This window comes from Anabrus simplex, chromosome 3 (genome assembly GCF_040414725.1).
Source record: "Anabrus simplex isolate iqAnaSimp1 chromosome 3, ASM4041472v1, whole genome shotgun sequence".
Lineage (NCBI taxonomy): Eukaryota > Metazoa > Arthropoda > Insecta > Orthoptera > Tettigoniidae > Anabrus > Anabrus simplex.
Genome location: NC_090267.1, coordinates 273,417,025 through 273,434,772, shown reverse-complemented (window position 1 = coordinate 273,434,772; position 17,748 = coordinate 273,417,025). Strand labels below are relative to the sequence as shown.

General features: G+C 39.7%; 1 protein-coding gene across 2 annotated transcripts in view; it reads right to left on the bottom strand.

Moving 5' to 3' along the window:
• The window catches only part of LOC136866243 (lysoplasmalogenase TMEM86A), a 484,014-nt gene that overhangs the window by 88,528 nt on the left and 377,738 nt on the right, over positions 1-17,748 (bottom strand). For both annotated transcript variants that reach the window (XM_067143038.2, XM_067143037.2), the window contains exon 2: positions 9,716-9,885. In XM_067143038.2, coding sequence (XP_066999139.2) covers positions 9,716-9,885 — 170 coding nt within the window. The remainder of the gene's footprint in view (positions 1-9,715; positions 9,886-17,748) is intronic.

Sequence of the window (17,748 nt, the reverse complement as noted above, 5' to 3'; positions counted from 1 at the left end):
TTCAGGGCTGCCGGCAGTGGGACTCGAACCCACGATCTCCCGATTACTAATATTATTAGCTAATAATTTTATGAAACATAATACTAATATTATTAGTTAATATTATTGGTTTCTTACTAATAATATTAGTGAAAGATGTTTATGAAACAGGGCCCAGGAGTCGGGCTGTATGAATAACATCAGTTGTACTGACCTCTTTGACAAAGCTGCATTGGTTTGTAGAAATTTGTGTAGGCGACGATCAAGAATACGTTCAAAAATCTTCATCGTCTGACATAATAAACGTATTGGTTGGCAATTACCGCATTCATGCCTATATGTTTGTATTTGTGCCTTCATACAAAGGGCCTCACAACGCCAAGCACGTTATCGAAGTAGTCCGCACTCATTCGGCAACACAGCATTCCTTTCTTGCAAAAAGTCGTATTTCGGCCAACAGATTAAAACATGTACGATATACTTTTCTCATCTTTGAACCAATTTTTAACCCATCTTTTATGTTTATCACGTTCTTTTGAGACTGTGCTATAACTGCAGCTAGACATGCTGTTGACTGATCTGAATTCGCTTTAAATCCTGCACAATGAAAAAGGAACACTTTAATACTGAACTAAACTACTGACAACAATACTGGATGTGTAGGGTTACTATAGTACTGTTGCGTACTGTCAGTAATACTGATTCGCTATTAATTTACTGATCTTCGAGAACCTGCCTTAGGTATGAAAGCGATGGGGTGTGTCAGTGCCTCTTGGTTGCACCATTCAATAAGGCTATCAAACGTCGAACTCAAGACGTGCAAACATTGATCTCTGGGTTGAGTAACATGTTTTGGAAAATAAAGATTATATCGACAGCTCTTGAGTTAATGAGGCTGTCGTGTTGTGTCATCATGGAGACGGTGTTTCAATCCTGTAATAATCTCTCTGTTGTAATGATCGACACACGACAAGGAAACAGTGCTTTGGTATAATAACCTTATCAGCCTGTTCTTATCTAGACGAACTTTCGCTACAGTAGTAAACAGAACAGGTATGGCATTTTACTGCATCCATTCCTCAAGGCTAAGCATAATTAATTAGCCTTTGAGCTCGGCATATGATGAGCAAATACGCGATTTATTATTTCTTTCAAATATGATGGCCTTCATTGTCAGAAATGTATTAAAAACATATTTGTCAAAATAAGTGCTTTTTATTTATTTGGATCAATAAAAATGTTAAGAATTTTGAATGTTTTGCGTACCGGATATGTAAAGCTGTACGATTACTGCTCTTCTGCCGCACTTCAGTCTTAGGAATGTTCTTGCTCACGAATTGTCTGAGATAAACACCACTTCCTTTACACTTTACTCCAGCTGATTAGCAAGAAAAATAATAAAATAAAAGATTTTTAATACACTGGTGACACTTGGCGAGTTCGTCTGTAAGGTAGAAGTAAATTCACACTATTGTAAAATAGCAAGGCAGATATAATAAGCGAGTAAATTATCCATTGCGCATATGCAATGCTGTGCATTTAAGGGTCATGCCAATTACTATTACCACCTGGAAAGGTTACTTTTCGTAATTGCAGTAGTAATTTCACATAACGGAGTTATGTAGCAGCAGAAGAGACAGAGCACATCTCAACTCACAACAATCGTCGGTCAATGAAATTTTATTGTTGATAAATTGTTAGGGGCTTAGGACACTGTAAGTCACCACATTTTGTTTTCTTTCAGTTCGTCGATATTCGATTATTCGAGACCTAAGCTTTCAATCCCCACCCTCCTCTCCTTCCCCGACGTTTAGATATATCTCTTTTCTCTTTTTTAGAAGGATCGTTCCTTCATGTTTTTCTTCTCATTTCGATAATACTAATCTTCATCTTCATGATGAGTAGTGGTCAGTGACTACGCAGTTGTACAACTTATAAAATTAATCCCGATAACTATCACCACCATCTCCATTTCGTTACCGTGACGACTGAACAATATGTCCAAGTCAGCGATGGTCGTCGCCGGACTTCGTAATACTATATTCATGAATATCTCCATTATTATAGCTCATACAGTAAAATGTATCAGATATACATAATTCGAAATTTGATATCCGAAGATATTTCGACGTTTAGGAAGAATGTAATAATAGTGAATATTGAATACGACAAACATAAAATAAATACGAAAAAATAGTAATTATATTTTGCACACCTTTTATTAACCTTCGTACAGTGTTTCGATGCAGATAATATTAACGGAGACATTCCCCGTTTTGGTACCCTTAATATTGCTCTACAACTGTATATTAAGCAAATAATAAATAGCCTATGTACACCTTAGCTATTCGTGAATTTTAAATACAGGGTTTCGAGAAATTCTGTAATGTCATTTTCCCGTGATTTCGAAACAAACAAGCAGCTTAGTAACAAAAATTGAACTGAACCTACTTTCTACTTTAGCATATCTAATCCGAGATTAAAACGAACTCTGACGTGAAAATTTGAAGTGTACAGACAAAATTATAATTTCATTTAGAGAGAAGATATGCATTGATATATGTGAGGTATTATTATTATTATTATTATTATTATTATTATTATTATTATTATTATTATTATTATTATTATTATTATTGTTGTTGTTGTTGTACAGGAGGTACATCAACTCCGTACATTTAAAACGAGCGCCATTTAGAAGGCCATCTCTAATACGAACTGTGAAACTTCTAGTGGAAGAAATTTGAATGTTTATCGTCAGATGTCTCTACTGTCAACTTATGTGCTACCTCTGGCGAGAGGATGGACAATTAGTTTTGAAGAGAAATTTTGTAGTCATTACTTGGTGAAAATGAATTGTATATAGATTGTTTTTAGTGTTCTAAGGTTATCAGAACTTCTAGAAATTGTGGGTGTGTCCAGGGCTTCGTCCCAAAGAATTCTGGAACCTTCCTCTCCGCTACAAAAGCTGGGACATTTTGGGCCATGTTGTCTTTTGATCGCAGTAGAGTGTGTTCGTAGAGGAGGCAGGGCAGGGCTTGCCTCGTCCATCTCCGGAAAGTCCACCAGGTAATGGCAGACATCTTTTAACCATGTAATAGTCTCAGAAAGCTAAATCGAGGGGAAGGTTTTAAAATCCTATTTTAATGTAATTTTTACATGTAACTTTTCAACAAATCTAACGACCTTAGTCTAACTTAGGGAATAAAAAGTGGGAACTCTCTTTTATTCCCCTTCAACTTGGTTTTGAGGTGACTATGATTTCGTAAACTTTAACATTTACCTCTTCCTTTGGTAATTTAAATTTTCTCTCCATCTAGTCACCTAGGCTTAGCCTCTATAAGTCGGGCCATAAACCCACATAGGGTTTTTAATTATGTTCCTGTGAATTTCGAAGGAGTGCAAGTGTTCGCCTCCTAACATTTTGATTTTTGGCCAATAACTTTAACCTTTTCTTTTTATTAAGGCCAGGTAGAATGGGCACTTATTTCCCCTGTTAACTATTCTTATTCTATTTCCAATTTAATGCAGATAGTCTCAGAAAGCTAAATCGAGGGGAAGGTTTTAAAATCCTATTTTAATGTAATTTTTACATGTAACTTTTCAACAAATCTAACGACCTTAGACTATGAGACTGTCGAGGGAATAAGACAGTGGAAATTGGTTAATGTTTACCTAATGTAAAAGTTAAATTGTGCCGTTGAGAGGCTTGGATCTTGTAAAGTTTGGAGTGTAATCTCCTCGAGAGTAATTGTGTGGAGCAAAGACTCTCGTTCTAATGTTGTAAATTTTGGATCCCCGTCTTCTTTCTTGTAATTATTTGGAGCAATTGTGCTCTTGGGAATGGTGTAACATTTGAGCTATCTATCTCAACTCTTACTGTACCTGATTTCAAATAATTATTGTTTCTGGAGCTGTAGAGCTCCTCCCTATGTATTTCCAATTATTATGTGTTATTGTTTAACACATTTTGAGATCTAAAAGAAAAAAATACCTAGGAAAGAAATAAAATTTCAAATTTTAGAATTATAAATTAAAATTTGATCTTTTCTCTATCCACCCATTCATGTCCGCCCCTTCCTACACCTCTGCGTTTCACGATATCCCCGGAACAATTATTATTATTATTATTATTATTATTATTATTATTATTATTATTATTATTATTATTATTATCTTCCATAAGTCCAACCCCTCGTCCACGTCGTGGGAGATGGGAAACGTTAGAAGTAGGGGAATGCCTGTAAGGGTGAAGTACAGCGGGGACCTCATGTGCCCCGGCACCGCTATGGTAGCTGTGAAGGCCTTACAGGAACCCTGAAAATTGCGGCTAACGGGGCTCTGGCGTTGCTACTGCTTTTTAGTATAGGGAGTTGGTTTTCCAAAGGCTAAGGGAAGAAACCCTGACAGAAAATCAGCACGCCTAGATGCTATAGGAGGCAGCCCCTCCACTGGCCTCTGGGTGCTGTGGGCTAATAACTTGCACACCCGAGAATCAAGTATTACAGAAACACATACAAAAGAAAACCGGACGGATATCTCGATGACAACTTTTGGGATGTGGCAGCAAATAGAATCAGTTGGAGAGCTCTTTTATGTGCCCTATGCTCCACTCAGGAGTAATAGGAATTAAGTCAGTAAGTCATTATTATTATTATTATTATTATTATTATTATTATTATTATTATTATTATTATTATTATTATTATTATTGTGTTTTATGCTTACATATTTTAGCTTTCTTATAGACACAAAGCCTTTGCACAGATATAGCCTTCTAATGGTTTAATGTTGTCAATAATTTACATTTGTACGATTTCGCTGTCAATTAACTGTCACTTCAATTTACATATCTTTTCTTCGGCTTAGTCTAACGTTGGAGAACATCCTTTGTTACAATTTTGCCGTCGTACTTGTTAAATGCTAATACATTTGTCGAATGTACATCGATACATCGCAATCAATAACCAGATTGTGTGTATAGGCGTAAGTGCAACCACCTGCCCTTTCTATAGAGCTGACAAGACTGCCAGTGCTTAATCTGCAGGCCCCACGTTTCTGTGAATACTGCATTTTTAAAAATGTTGTTATGGGTTTCATATTCCACTAACACAATTTTTTTACGGTTATTGGAGCTTATTGCGTTGCAGTCGTGGGTGATATTAGAGAGATGGCTGTGGTTTATTTATAAATTTGGAAATCAGTGACGTAGTCGCCTAAAAAGATGTTACTATATCCCTTGATTCCTTTTGACAAAGTGTTTATTCTTCCGGAAAAGAAATCCTCGCTACTACTTGATTTACACTTTGTAAATCATATCATTCATACCTCAAAATGCACCTATACGATTTTCTACTCTTCCCTCTCTAGTTATTTCTACGTTACGTTGGATGTAATCCACTATGCAAGCGAGATTCAGTGTATTCTGTGTCACTCAGTGAAGTTTCCATCGGATCGGGTGTGTGAGCGGAACTCGCTTGTGTCGAGACTGGAGGTACAAAGGACAGTGTACTCGCCGACCGCGTGGGTTAAGCAGCAATTTAAAGAGATTTTTCTTTTCTGTTCAACTCCATTCCACTCATTTGTACCAGGCCTCTTCTATAATCAATTTCCATTCTTTCGAGACCCAGGAAGTTTTTCATTTCACACCCTTCCTAGCTGCTCCCTTCTTTTTGTCGGTGCCTTCATTCTTAGATGGGTCAGATATTTCTTCTTACTACAGGCGATGATCATCTTGATGTGTTCTGCCACTTTTCCCACATCTGTAGTGTAGCACGTGGATTTGGTCCTGTTTTACGACCGGATGCCCTTCCTGGCGCCAATCCTATGGAGAGGGGTTATCTGAATACGAAGAGAAGAGTGTTAGGACAGACAAATGTATCCAGTCCCCGATCCTGAAGAATTAATCAGCCTCGATTATAATTCCCAACCCAGCCGTGAATCGAACCTGGGACCTTTTGATGATCATCTTGTTGTAGTTTCCCTTAAAGCAATTATCATAACCTCACCACTCTTGTATCCAGACTGTATTCTAGAGCAGGCATCGTCAATCGAGAGCGAAATGCCTTGGGAGCCAGTTTGCTCCCCGCTCTTGAGGAACGAGAGCAGCTTAGCGAGCAAGTAGGGGAAGTGCATGACGTAGTACACACTGAAGGTCAGTGGCGCAAAGGTATAGCACATCTTTCTGGACAGGTAAGATTGCGACACGATACGCGTGATACGTGAGGTGACAGTAGTGTGTTCCGGGCTTTATCCTCACACCATACGACGTTCAAGTCTAGTCGGTAAATGTTGCATTTACTATGGAAGAGAGTTCAGCTCAGCGTAGGTCATCGACGCCAGCAAGTTTCAAACCTTCTTGGGAAGAAGAGTATTCGATACTTCAATAAAATAACACACAACATGTTTAATATGTAATAAAATATTGAATCACATTAAAAAATTTAATCTGGAGCGCCGTTGTTCCTTATGCCATTCCAACAAGTATGATAAATATGAAGGCTGGGAAAGCATAGTGTTACTAGAAAAACTTGAGGATGTACCTACATGTCATATTACCCTACTCAACTCTATTTATATTATAATGTTCGATAATTCTTCAGAGATGATTTCTTTTTGTACCGGTACGTATTTCATTGCTGTTGTTCATGCGGTAACATTTCCGAGCGGCAAGTGCAGTACCGCCACGGTATGCAACCCGCCTGTCCGCTGCTCTCTTGTCACGTGACTGACAGCCGTCCAGAGCGGAGCAAGTAACACCGGCTCCCTAGAGCAACTGCATGATGACGTCTGGTATAGAGCAGAGGCGCTCACGCTGGACACACAGCATTGTAAGCGGGCGGGCAGGCGATAAGCGTATGTTATTAAGCGACATTAACATTGCCGTTACGTTACAAACTGTGATGGCCAATGCCAGGCGGAGGCCTGGCAGTGAGACTCGATCATTGCGGCAATACCTGAGTGAAATGGTGGCAGAAACTAATGAAAAAGAAAGGGCCTTGCCGAATCTCACTGCAGAGAGCCAGTGTGAAGAACAGTATTTTTGTTTTCCTTTGTGCTAGCAGAGGACCGTGCAAAATGTATCTATGAGTTTAGTCTATTATGTAGGAAAGGTATAACGTAGAACGCCACTATAAAGTGAAACATGCTCATTCACACGACGCTGTTGTAGAGGATGTTAGAATAAAAATGTGCACATTTTCTTTTCGAGTGACTATACATTGTAACAATAACACAGTTTTCTTTGAATGTGTAAATATAGGAAAATAAAACCATGTTTGTTAATACCGAGCGCAGTTTAAATGAAACAAGAATATCTGAAGCTAAAACGAGTTTTTCTTGCAATTATAGTATCTTTCTTTATGCTGCACTCCAACATTTCACTGGCGATCGCCAGTTCGCACTAGTTTTAATCAGTGACTTGTTAGCGTATTGTGAATAGCGTGAAAATACTATGGGCTTTAGCTTGAAGCTTTGTACATGTGTATGTTTAGTCCTCAGCCCGAAGGCTGGTTGGATCCTCAACAGCTCCGCCATCAGCTGTCATAGATGGCCTAGGCATCACTGAAGAGGCGTACTAGGGAAATGAGGAGTGAGGGAGTTTCCCGTTGCTTTCCTCACCGAGCCAGAAGTTGCTATTACATATCAGTCTGCCAAGCCCACTGAAATGCATGCACCAACCGACCCTATGAGAAATATTTTCACACCATGCATAGCAGGGACTGGCTGCATAAGGAATAGCATTTCTAGTATCACTCATACCTCAGTCACTTTCATTTTGTCAAAACCAAGGATAAAGCTGAGACAGATCAACGAAAGTAACAAAATTGCTCTAGCCCATACCAGAAGACATAGTGCACTGTAAACACTAGGTCCCGCCAGAAAAGGCACAAAATTTAATATACAAATCAATATACTGTGATGTCTGCTAGAGAACGTCCTGGTTGAGGCGGCCGATCCCAAAGAGAATTTCTTTTTTTGCTAGTGGCTTTACGTCCCACCGACACAAATAGGTCTTATGGCGACGATGGGATAGGAAAGGCCTAGGAGTTGGAAGGAAGCGGCCGTGGTCTTCATTAAGATACAGCCCCAGCATTTGTCTGGTGTGAAAATGGGAAACCACGGAAAACCATCCTCAGGGCTGCCGACAGTGGGATTCGAACCCACTATCTCTTGGATGCAAGCTCACAGCCGCGTGCCCCTAACCGCACGGCCAACTCGCCCGGTCCACAGAGACTCATCTGAGAGAAAGCGAGCTCATGGAGTTTCAACGGAAGCAACTACATCGCCAATACAGTCTGCAGTTTCGCCCAGGTGCCTTCGGAGCATGATTATGAACCCCACCATCGGCTGCTGAGAGTGGTTTTCTGTGGTTTCCCATTTTCACTTCCAGACAAATGCCAGGACAGTTGCTATTCATAGGCCATAGCCAATTCCTTCCACTTTCTTAGCCAATTTCATTCAGTATTATTTATTTCATCTTCATTAGTTCCTCAAAAGAGGTTGGCGTCAGGAAGGGCATTCGGTCACAAAACCATGTCGTTTAATTTCATCTCGCTTCTCCCCGACCCCGTTTCTGGAAAAGGGAGTAACGGGTAGAAATAATAATAATAATAATAATAATAATAATAATAATAATAATAATAATAATAATAATAATAATAATAATAATAATAATAATAATAATAAGTATCTGGGTGAGATCATAATGAAAAATGGAATGGACAAAGAAGCACTGAAGGAACGTGTACACAAACTTGAAATAGTCTATCAAACGTCGCACTCAATCTGCAACAAAAAATGCCTGTCCCAAAACACTAAACTACATCATTATGAAACTGTTCTGAAGCCAGTAGTTATGTCTGCAGCCGTAATCCTATCCTTAAATGCTAATAAAGGACTCCTCGAAGAACTAGATGAAAAAGGGCGCAAAATCATCAGAAGTATCATGGGATCCAATTACAAGAATGGCACCCATTATTTTAAAAATCCAACAAAGAAGGGTACAGTAAAATAGAGAAAATTACAGAAACAATAACTAAGAGACGGGCACGATATTACGGTCATCTCAAACGAATGGACGGAAACAGGCTGACTAAACAGATCTTTAACTTTTTTGACTCCAAACCCTAAACCACAATACCCTGGTTTATGAACGCCAAAGAAGACCTCCAAATCCTGCATATAAAACCCGAAGACGTCTTCAATAGAGATCTCTTCCGCAAAAAGTTACTGACGAATGGGCTAAACCGAGACAAGCAACCGGAAAGAAGACAAGGTACGCACAGAGAATGAGGGAATTCTGGGTTCAAAAGAAAGCGAAAAAAACTGCCAAATGCAACTAGAATTAACGTGATCCTAGATGGCCCCAACGAACAATATAATAATAATAATAATAATAATAATAATAATAATAATAATAATAATAATAATAATAATAATAATAATAATAATTTTTAACATGTGTTGCACAAGCGACTTGTGCATATGGTTTGGTTATCACCTCTAATACAGTAGGGTCAATTGGGGTAATTTTGTCCACAGGGTATATCTATCCACTTCCCTTTTCACCCTTACAATATATATTCCAAGGGTGAAAAATGAGATAGACGCAAATCCCCGTGGTCGGAATTACTTCACCTGATCCTATAATGCCGTGTAGGTAATGACCAAAAATATCAACCGCACATAAATTTCAACAAGCTGAGGTACTTCAGCCGTCGGAAGAGATACTTACTCGTCTCCTAGGCTCATGCCGTGCAGCAAGACGAACACGATGAGGCTGATTATGGGCAAGCACTTGATGCACATGGCGAATAAGCTCGGCCGTTCCACAGGTATGAACAGCACAAAGTAGATTGCCACGGTCTTGAAGAAGGGCACCAGCTTCGGGCCCACACTCTTCAACTGTAACACACAGATCAGTATGGCTAAGTTAACTGAGGCATAAGCTTACGGTTACAGAATTGAAAAGAAAAAATGGCAACACTCGCATTAAACTGTTCAGACCTTAACTGTTTCCTGTTGAAAAAGGGTTTATATAATTTTGCCTTCTGAAAGGGCTCTATTACTTTTTATATATATTTTTCTAGATGCATTTTACTGACATTTCGGACATACATTTCTTTATCATAGACATACTATCCCCTTATGGGTGGGAGAGGTAGAATGCACCCTACGGTATCTCCTGCGACTAAAAAGGATAACCCCAGGGGACCTCAACTTGAGAGTGTGGGCTGACGCCCATTGAGTCCCTAGCTGAGTCTGGCATTACAAATGCCAGTCTCATAATGCAACATTCCTGTCCGACCTCTCTTCGTCAACTCTTGTTCTCTTCTGACCCCACCGGTATTAGGTTGGTGAGGCCCAGGAAGTCTTTCACTTTCACGCCCTTCTTGGTCCTACCCTGTCTTCCGTCAAAACCATCGGATCTCTTCCATTTCTTCCTCTGATTAGTGTTAATAGAGGACGGTTATCTTGTAATTCCTCTTAAAATAATAATCACCATCACCATAGACATACTAATGTATACTCTACACTGTAAGGTGTCGTTGTTCATTTCTAATAATATACTGAGTACATGCTGTATAAAATGTCAACGCTATCCAAGGTAAGTAACTGTTCTACAACATCTAATAGTTTTATTTACTTATGAATTCGAAAAGTTCGGGACTACGTCACCTGGCAAATGTTCAACCAGGCTTGGAAACTAAAGTTAATTTAATCCTCTGGTTAGCAAGTCCTAATATTTGGCACTATGTCACAAAAATTAGGAATAAATAACTCTTTGAACATTTACAAGCTGTTTTCATTACTGGCATCTTTCGGACCTCCCACACGAAACCTTTTAAACTGAACAAGGAATAGACACATAGTAACTGGAGCGAAGTGTAGCATTTCGCAATTATCCGCATCCTCTAAGATAAGGCTTACGAAATTAAGGCACGCGACTGTAATGTCTGCAATCGTAACTAGTGATGGGACATTCGATTCATTTTACTGAATCGATTCATTTGATTCCGTTCACGTTACTGAATCGATACAGTGATCCGATTCACGGCCCATTGGTCACCGCTCCTACTGCATCTGTGTGGTATGTGCTGGTAAGACAGCAGCAACAGCATTCAGTGCTCGCAGGTGCCATCTGGTCTTCATACTATGAACTCCTTTCTTAGAAAAAATGCTAGTTACTCTAATACATCGAAGGTTTCCGGCGACGCAGGGTGGGAAAGGTTAGGATTAGGAGGTAGCAGCCATGGCCTGAATTAAGGTACAGTCCCAGCATTTCCTGGTGTGAAAATGGGGAAACTACGGAAAAACCATCTTAACGGCTGCCGACGGTGGGATTCGAACCCACCATCCCCCGAATTCACTTCTAAGATAGCCACGCGATATTAACCGCACGACAACTCGCTCAGTCTTTTTTTAAAAAGTATTTTTCTATCAGCTGAGGATTTTTTGAAATCGTCATATTTTGTATAGGCTACCCGAGATGTACAGTAGCCCGCTGATTTTCTGATTCAACATACTGTTATTGCGTCTGTCCACATATGATTGAAGTCTTGTGCAACGATGTGACATATGAACTGAGAGAATACTGAGCCGTTCTTCCCAATATAAAACAGGTACTTTTGAGTGATCATGACTCATGAGCATGACTCACAGTCATAGGGCAGGCTAGAGTCGAGTTTAACTGTCAAATGTCAACTAAGTTACAATACTAAGATGCATTAAACTAATAAATAGTATAACCTAATAGCCTACCTACTTACTAGCTACTTCAGAATTATGTTGTGACTACCTTTTTAACACTGCAAATAAATGCATCTATTATTTAAACCTCCCTGTAAGAAGAGGACAGTGAATGCAAATGGGTATTATTTTCAAATGAGCTGAGCTCGAGAGTCCATTATAGCATACGATTCTTTCAGTCTAGCATGGCTCACTGTATGTCTCGCTGCAGCGGAAGCTCGGCTCTCCGCTTGTCCAGTGAGCCGATAAGGAGCTGTGTGTATCATGTGTCTCACTGAGCCGCGCTCGTTCACGATTCTTTCGATGTGCCATGATTCATTGTATGCCTCGCTGCAGCGGAAGCTCGGCTCTCCGCGTGTCCAGTGAGCCGATAAGGAGCCGTGTGTATCATGTGTCTCACTGAGCCGCGCTCGTTCACGATTCTTTCGATGTGCCATGATACACTGTCTCGCTGCAGCGGAAGCTCGGCTCCCCGTCAACGTCCAGTGAGCGCGCCACTCAGCACTGTCCGCTGGGAGTAAGCTGAATCGTGTGCCGTGAGCTCGCCTTTCCTGTGAATCGATTCACTCCGACACTTGAATGAATCGATACACTGCTTCGAATCATGCATTCAGTAGCCAACACTAATCGTAACGCTGTATCTCTAAAATACGAGAAATGTAAATGCTGAGATTACGTATAACATCTTGAATTTTCAAGTGTCATATACATACCTCATTCTACATAATGATAACGTCGTGTGAGAAGGCAGTGCTGCAAACAACTTCACTTGTCAAGAACAGAAAAACTGATGTCAAATACATTATAGAGCAAAAGTGGCGTGTCTTGTGACACGTATCCAGACGCCTTCCACGCTTAGCGACGCATAGGCTGGTATTAAGATGCACTCGACTGATAAGTATATAAAATCATGTCATTTGAAAGATCCTGTCATACAAGGTGACGGAATTCTCCGCATAATGACGCATGTACTTTTCCATGCGTCGCGCGAATAGTTCATATTGGTGACAGAAATATACGCCAAGAGACTGACAGTACTTTATGGTTTTAGCTAGTATGGATTTTATGTGGCAAATTTACATTCTTGTGCCCGAAGGCTTTGGTCGAGACACGTATATCGGATTTTAACCAGAGCATCATTCCAGTAACAGAAGCGATGTTCTATTTAGTTCCGGTACCGGTACTTTACGAAAGCTGTTGACATCTTACCACTGGGGCTGCGGTATGTATGTATGTATGTATGTATGTATGTATGTATGTATGTATGTATGCATGCATGCATGCATGCATGCATGTATGTATGTATGTATGTATGTATGCATGCATGTATGTATGTAATGTAATGTAATGTAATGTATGTGTATGTATATTGAAGCACTGTTGGAGGCGGGTTGTCCACTTGTTAATTCTGCATCGCCTCACTCACCAATATCTGTATCACAGCTTGAGGGCTACGAGTCATTTATCTAAACATACAATAGTATACACGTATTCCACATAAAGTATTCCTTAGCAAATGAACAGGCCCATGTCCAAAATCAGACTGCTACGACAACACCCCAATCACTGATGAATACAAGGCAGGGTACCTGCCAGGCGCAGTGACCCTTACTGCCATCCTGGCCCTCAAGTACCGTGTGTTTGGCACGATATAACTGCAAACATGTTATTGGAGTTGCGCGCCCTGCTTTCGTAACACTTGACGTAAGCGTTACAGGCGATTGAAAAATGCTGTACTTCACACTAGTTACTTTGCATGTTCATCTTACTGTTAGAATATTTCGTGACGATGTCATCGAAAGGTCAGAAAGCTTCCCTTGTCAGTTAAAGCATTACAATTTTTTTTTTAATGCTGTGTCCTTTACGATGGAAACTGTCTAAATGAGTTAAGAAAGCTCGACTAAACTTATTCCCGGATACCAAGGAATCTCCAGATTTTACAGTGGGTCAGTGTCTTTTTAAGATTCCAACGACGAGCCATGTCTAATTGGCTTTGCAATTTCTCAAGACTTATGACATAAGATTTAATCTCTGCCGCCAGAAAGGAAGCCGGTCCGCATTTCTGTTGTAGACAGGGCGAAACGTATGGCCGTGTGCCTCTCTCGTACCCACGCTTCTATTTTTCCTTTTTCAAACTTGAAGTTTAACGTCACATTAACACTGATACAACATCGGCATTTGCTCAGTGTGAAAAGAGGGAACCATGGAAAACCATCTTCAGAGCTGCCGCTGGTAAGAATCGAACCTATCATCTTCTGAATACAAGCTTACAACTATATGACCCGTACCATGTAATCTACTCGTTCGATTAATAAACTCTTCGGCTTCCTGATAGGGAATGGAGCCAATGTGCTTACAAATGGACTGTCTCACACTATCAGCACCTATGAATTTCTTGCTGCTTCAACAGTATCGCTCTTCCAGGATGTATTACAGAATAATAATAATAATAATAATAATAATAATAATAATAATAATAATAATAATAATAATAATAAGGGAACTCGCCTAATTATAGCCATTTAGAGCTGCAAAAGATGAGAACATAACCCTGTTCCAAGCTGTCAGTGGAGAGATGACGTGGAATGACATTAGTAGACGAATACGTTTGAGCTGTGTTTTTAAAAGTAGGAAAGATCACAATATGAGGATTAAGTAGGAATACAAGAGGACAAATTGGGGGAAATATTTGTTTATAGAAAAGGGAGTTAGGGATTGGAATAATTAACCAAGGGAGATGTTCAATAAATTTCCAAATTCTTTGCAATTATTTAAGAAAAGTCTAGGTAAACAACAGGTAGGGAATCTGCCACCTAGGCGACTGCCCTAAATGCAGATCAGTGTTGATTGTGACAGTGTTGATTGTGACACTTATATTCCAGTTGACAGTGACAGCGTTCTTGGAAAGTAGTGTCCGGAAAAATAAGCAAGCACGGTCGACTGGATCCCTCGCCGCGCTCCTTATACGGGCCTTAACAATCGCTTGTGAAGCCCAGCATAAAGCTCTAATTGGAAAGTTTCACCATAATGCAGCTGGAGCGCTGGCCTCCTAAGTCATTGACAGGAAGCTGTATACCGCAAATTACCACATTTCCAGTTTTATTTATAATGTTTTGCTGTCGTAAATGTCAATGTGTTCGCAATGAGGTGTCTGTTGGCTTGATATTGAGAGCTGATAGTTATGCGTTAATCAGTTTATTTTTTATTGTGGAGTGTAATGATTTGATTTGAGAAGTAAGGGCAAAGGTGATGGTGGATGGAAGAATTGGAAATGAGTTTGCTCTTAATACAGGAGTCAGACAAGGTGATGCACTCTCAGCTACTTTGTTTAATCTGGCAATTAACCAAGTCCTTGAAAAAATAATGGATACAGGAAATATTGTAAATAAATCTAAACAAATTTGTGCATATGCAGATGATGTAGTGTTAATGGCCAGGAATGATAGATATTTGAATGAAATGTTTCTTGAAATGGAGGAAGCAGGAAAATGGATGGGATTGGAGGTGAATGACAGTAAATCTAAGTATATGCATGTGACTGTTATAGAGGGCAGAAGAAGTCAAAATAATCTGACAATAAACGGCCATAATTTTGAGAATGTACGAAGTTTTGAGTATTTGGGAACCATGTTGACAAATAATAATAGAATAAGTGAGGAGATACATCGTAGAATAATAGCTGGAAACAGGGCCTATTATGCTAATCTTACATTATTTAAATCTCGTCTATTGTCTAAACTTACAAAATTCAAAATATATAAGACCCTTATTAGACATGTAGTGACATATGGCTCAGAAGCCTGGAACCTTTTAGTTGATGACGCAAATAAATTAAAGATATTTGAAAGAAAGATTATTAGACGAATATATGGCCCAATTCAAGACCAGAATGGTTGGAGGATAAGGACGAATGCTGAAATACAAAACATATTAGACCAGGAGGATATAGTTAGATTTATTAAGGCACAGAGACTGCGATGGCTTGGCCATGTGGAAAGAATGGAGGAAGATCGAATGCCAAGAAAAGTAGTTAAATCCCGAGTAGACAAAAGACGGCGACAAGGAAGGCCCCGTAATAGGTGGAGTGATGAAGTTGAAGCTGACTTGAGGGCAATGAACATCCGCCCATGGAGACCAGCCGCTCAGGATCGAAGTAGATGGCGGACTATCGTAGAAGAGGCCAAGGCTCACACAGGGCTGTAGCGCCGGATAAGTAAGTAAGTAAGTAAGTAAGTAAGTAAGTAAGTAAGTAAGTAAGTAAGTAATGATTTGATTTGTAAAATTATGTTTACAAATTGTGGAATATCTGATATTATTATGCGGGTTTTGTACTTCGAACAGACATTTTCTGCAAACAAGAACAAATGTAATGAGTGGCTCAAAATAATTTCTAGCTGTAACTTCGTCCTAAACAAGAATTTTAATTTATACGCTAATTCGTTTTTTTTAATGTGTAGTGATTTGCTTTTCTTTAACTGTGTTTGGAAATATTCGAATATATATTTTGTACTTCGAATAGGAAAAAAAAGAGCAAAGGAAGACAATCATTTCACGAATTTTCTCTGTAGACCGGGACAAAACTACGGAGTGGCTCAAAGCAGTTAGCACTTTCACCTTCGTTTTTCGTTTATATTTAGGGTATTTATCTTCTTTCTATCTTACTTTCTTTCTTTCTTTCTTTCTTTCTTTCTTTCTTTCTTTCTTTATTTCTTAATCTATTTGCCCCTCCAGGGTTGGTTTTTCCCTCGGACTCAGCGAGGGATCCCACCTCTACCACCTCAAGTGCAGTGTCCTGGAGTGTGAGACTTCGGGTCGGGGGATACAACTGGGAAGGATGACCAGTACCTCGCCCAGGCGGCCGCAACTGCTATGCTGAGCAGAGGCCTTGTGTTAGGGATGGGAAGATTGGAAGGGATAGACAAGGAAGAGGGAAGGAAGCGGCCGTGGCCTTAAATTAGGTACCATTCCTGCTTTTGCCTGGAGGAGAAGTGGGAAACTATGGAAAACCACTTCGAGGATAGCTGAGGTGGGAATCGAAACCTTCTCTACTCAGTTGACCTCCCGAGGCTGAGTGAACCCCGTTCCAGCCCTCGTACCACTTTTCAAATTTCGTGGCAGAGCCGGGAATCGAACCCGGGCCTCCGGGAGTGGCAACTAATCACGTTAATCGGGTATTTATTACCCCTAAATTTTCTTTCATTGAATAATCCTTTAGGCGGAGTCATATTTGCCACATGACAGTAACACAACACATTTTTATCCAAGATAATCTGAATTTTAACATATAAACACTGACAAGCAGGAACCATTACTATTATGACAGTAAGGGCCAACGCATGGAGTGTTACCTGTGCAGTGACCAGTTTACAATGTATTTATTCAAAATACTTTTTTCTCAATGAATTTGTATTTAAAATGCTTCTCTTTTTTTTTTTTTTGCTATTTGTTTTACGTTGCACCGACACAGATAGGTCTTATGGCGACAGTGGGATAGGAAAGGGTTAGGAGTGGGAAGGAATCGGCTGTGGCCTTAGTTAAGGTACATAATGGTGTGAAAATGGGAAACCACGGAAAACCATCTTCAGGGCTGCCGACAGTGGGATTCGAACCCACTATCTCCCGATACAAGCTCACAGCTGCGCGCCCCTATCCACACGGCCAACTCACCCGGTATTTAAAATTCTAGTGCAAGGTTTGAATGAAATTTAATCTGAAACGTTATATATTGTAATTAAAATTTAAACATGTTTGAGTCAAAATATTTGTGTTATCCATACACCGAATATAGAAAAAAAAGACATGTTTTGTCCAACCTCCTTCCTGACAGCAGCACTTTAAGCATTTTAAAACTCTAATTGAACAATGACTATTAATCTCAAGATTAACATCGGAAGACAAAAGTGTTGTGTAAAGTTCTGCCATGTATCGAAATGCTATGGATAATAAAAGTGATTACTATTATTCCTCACAGTTAAGGATCGTCAGTTGGAATACTCCACTCCATCTCTCCGCAGTTTT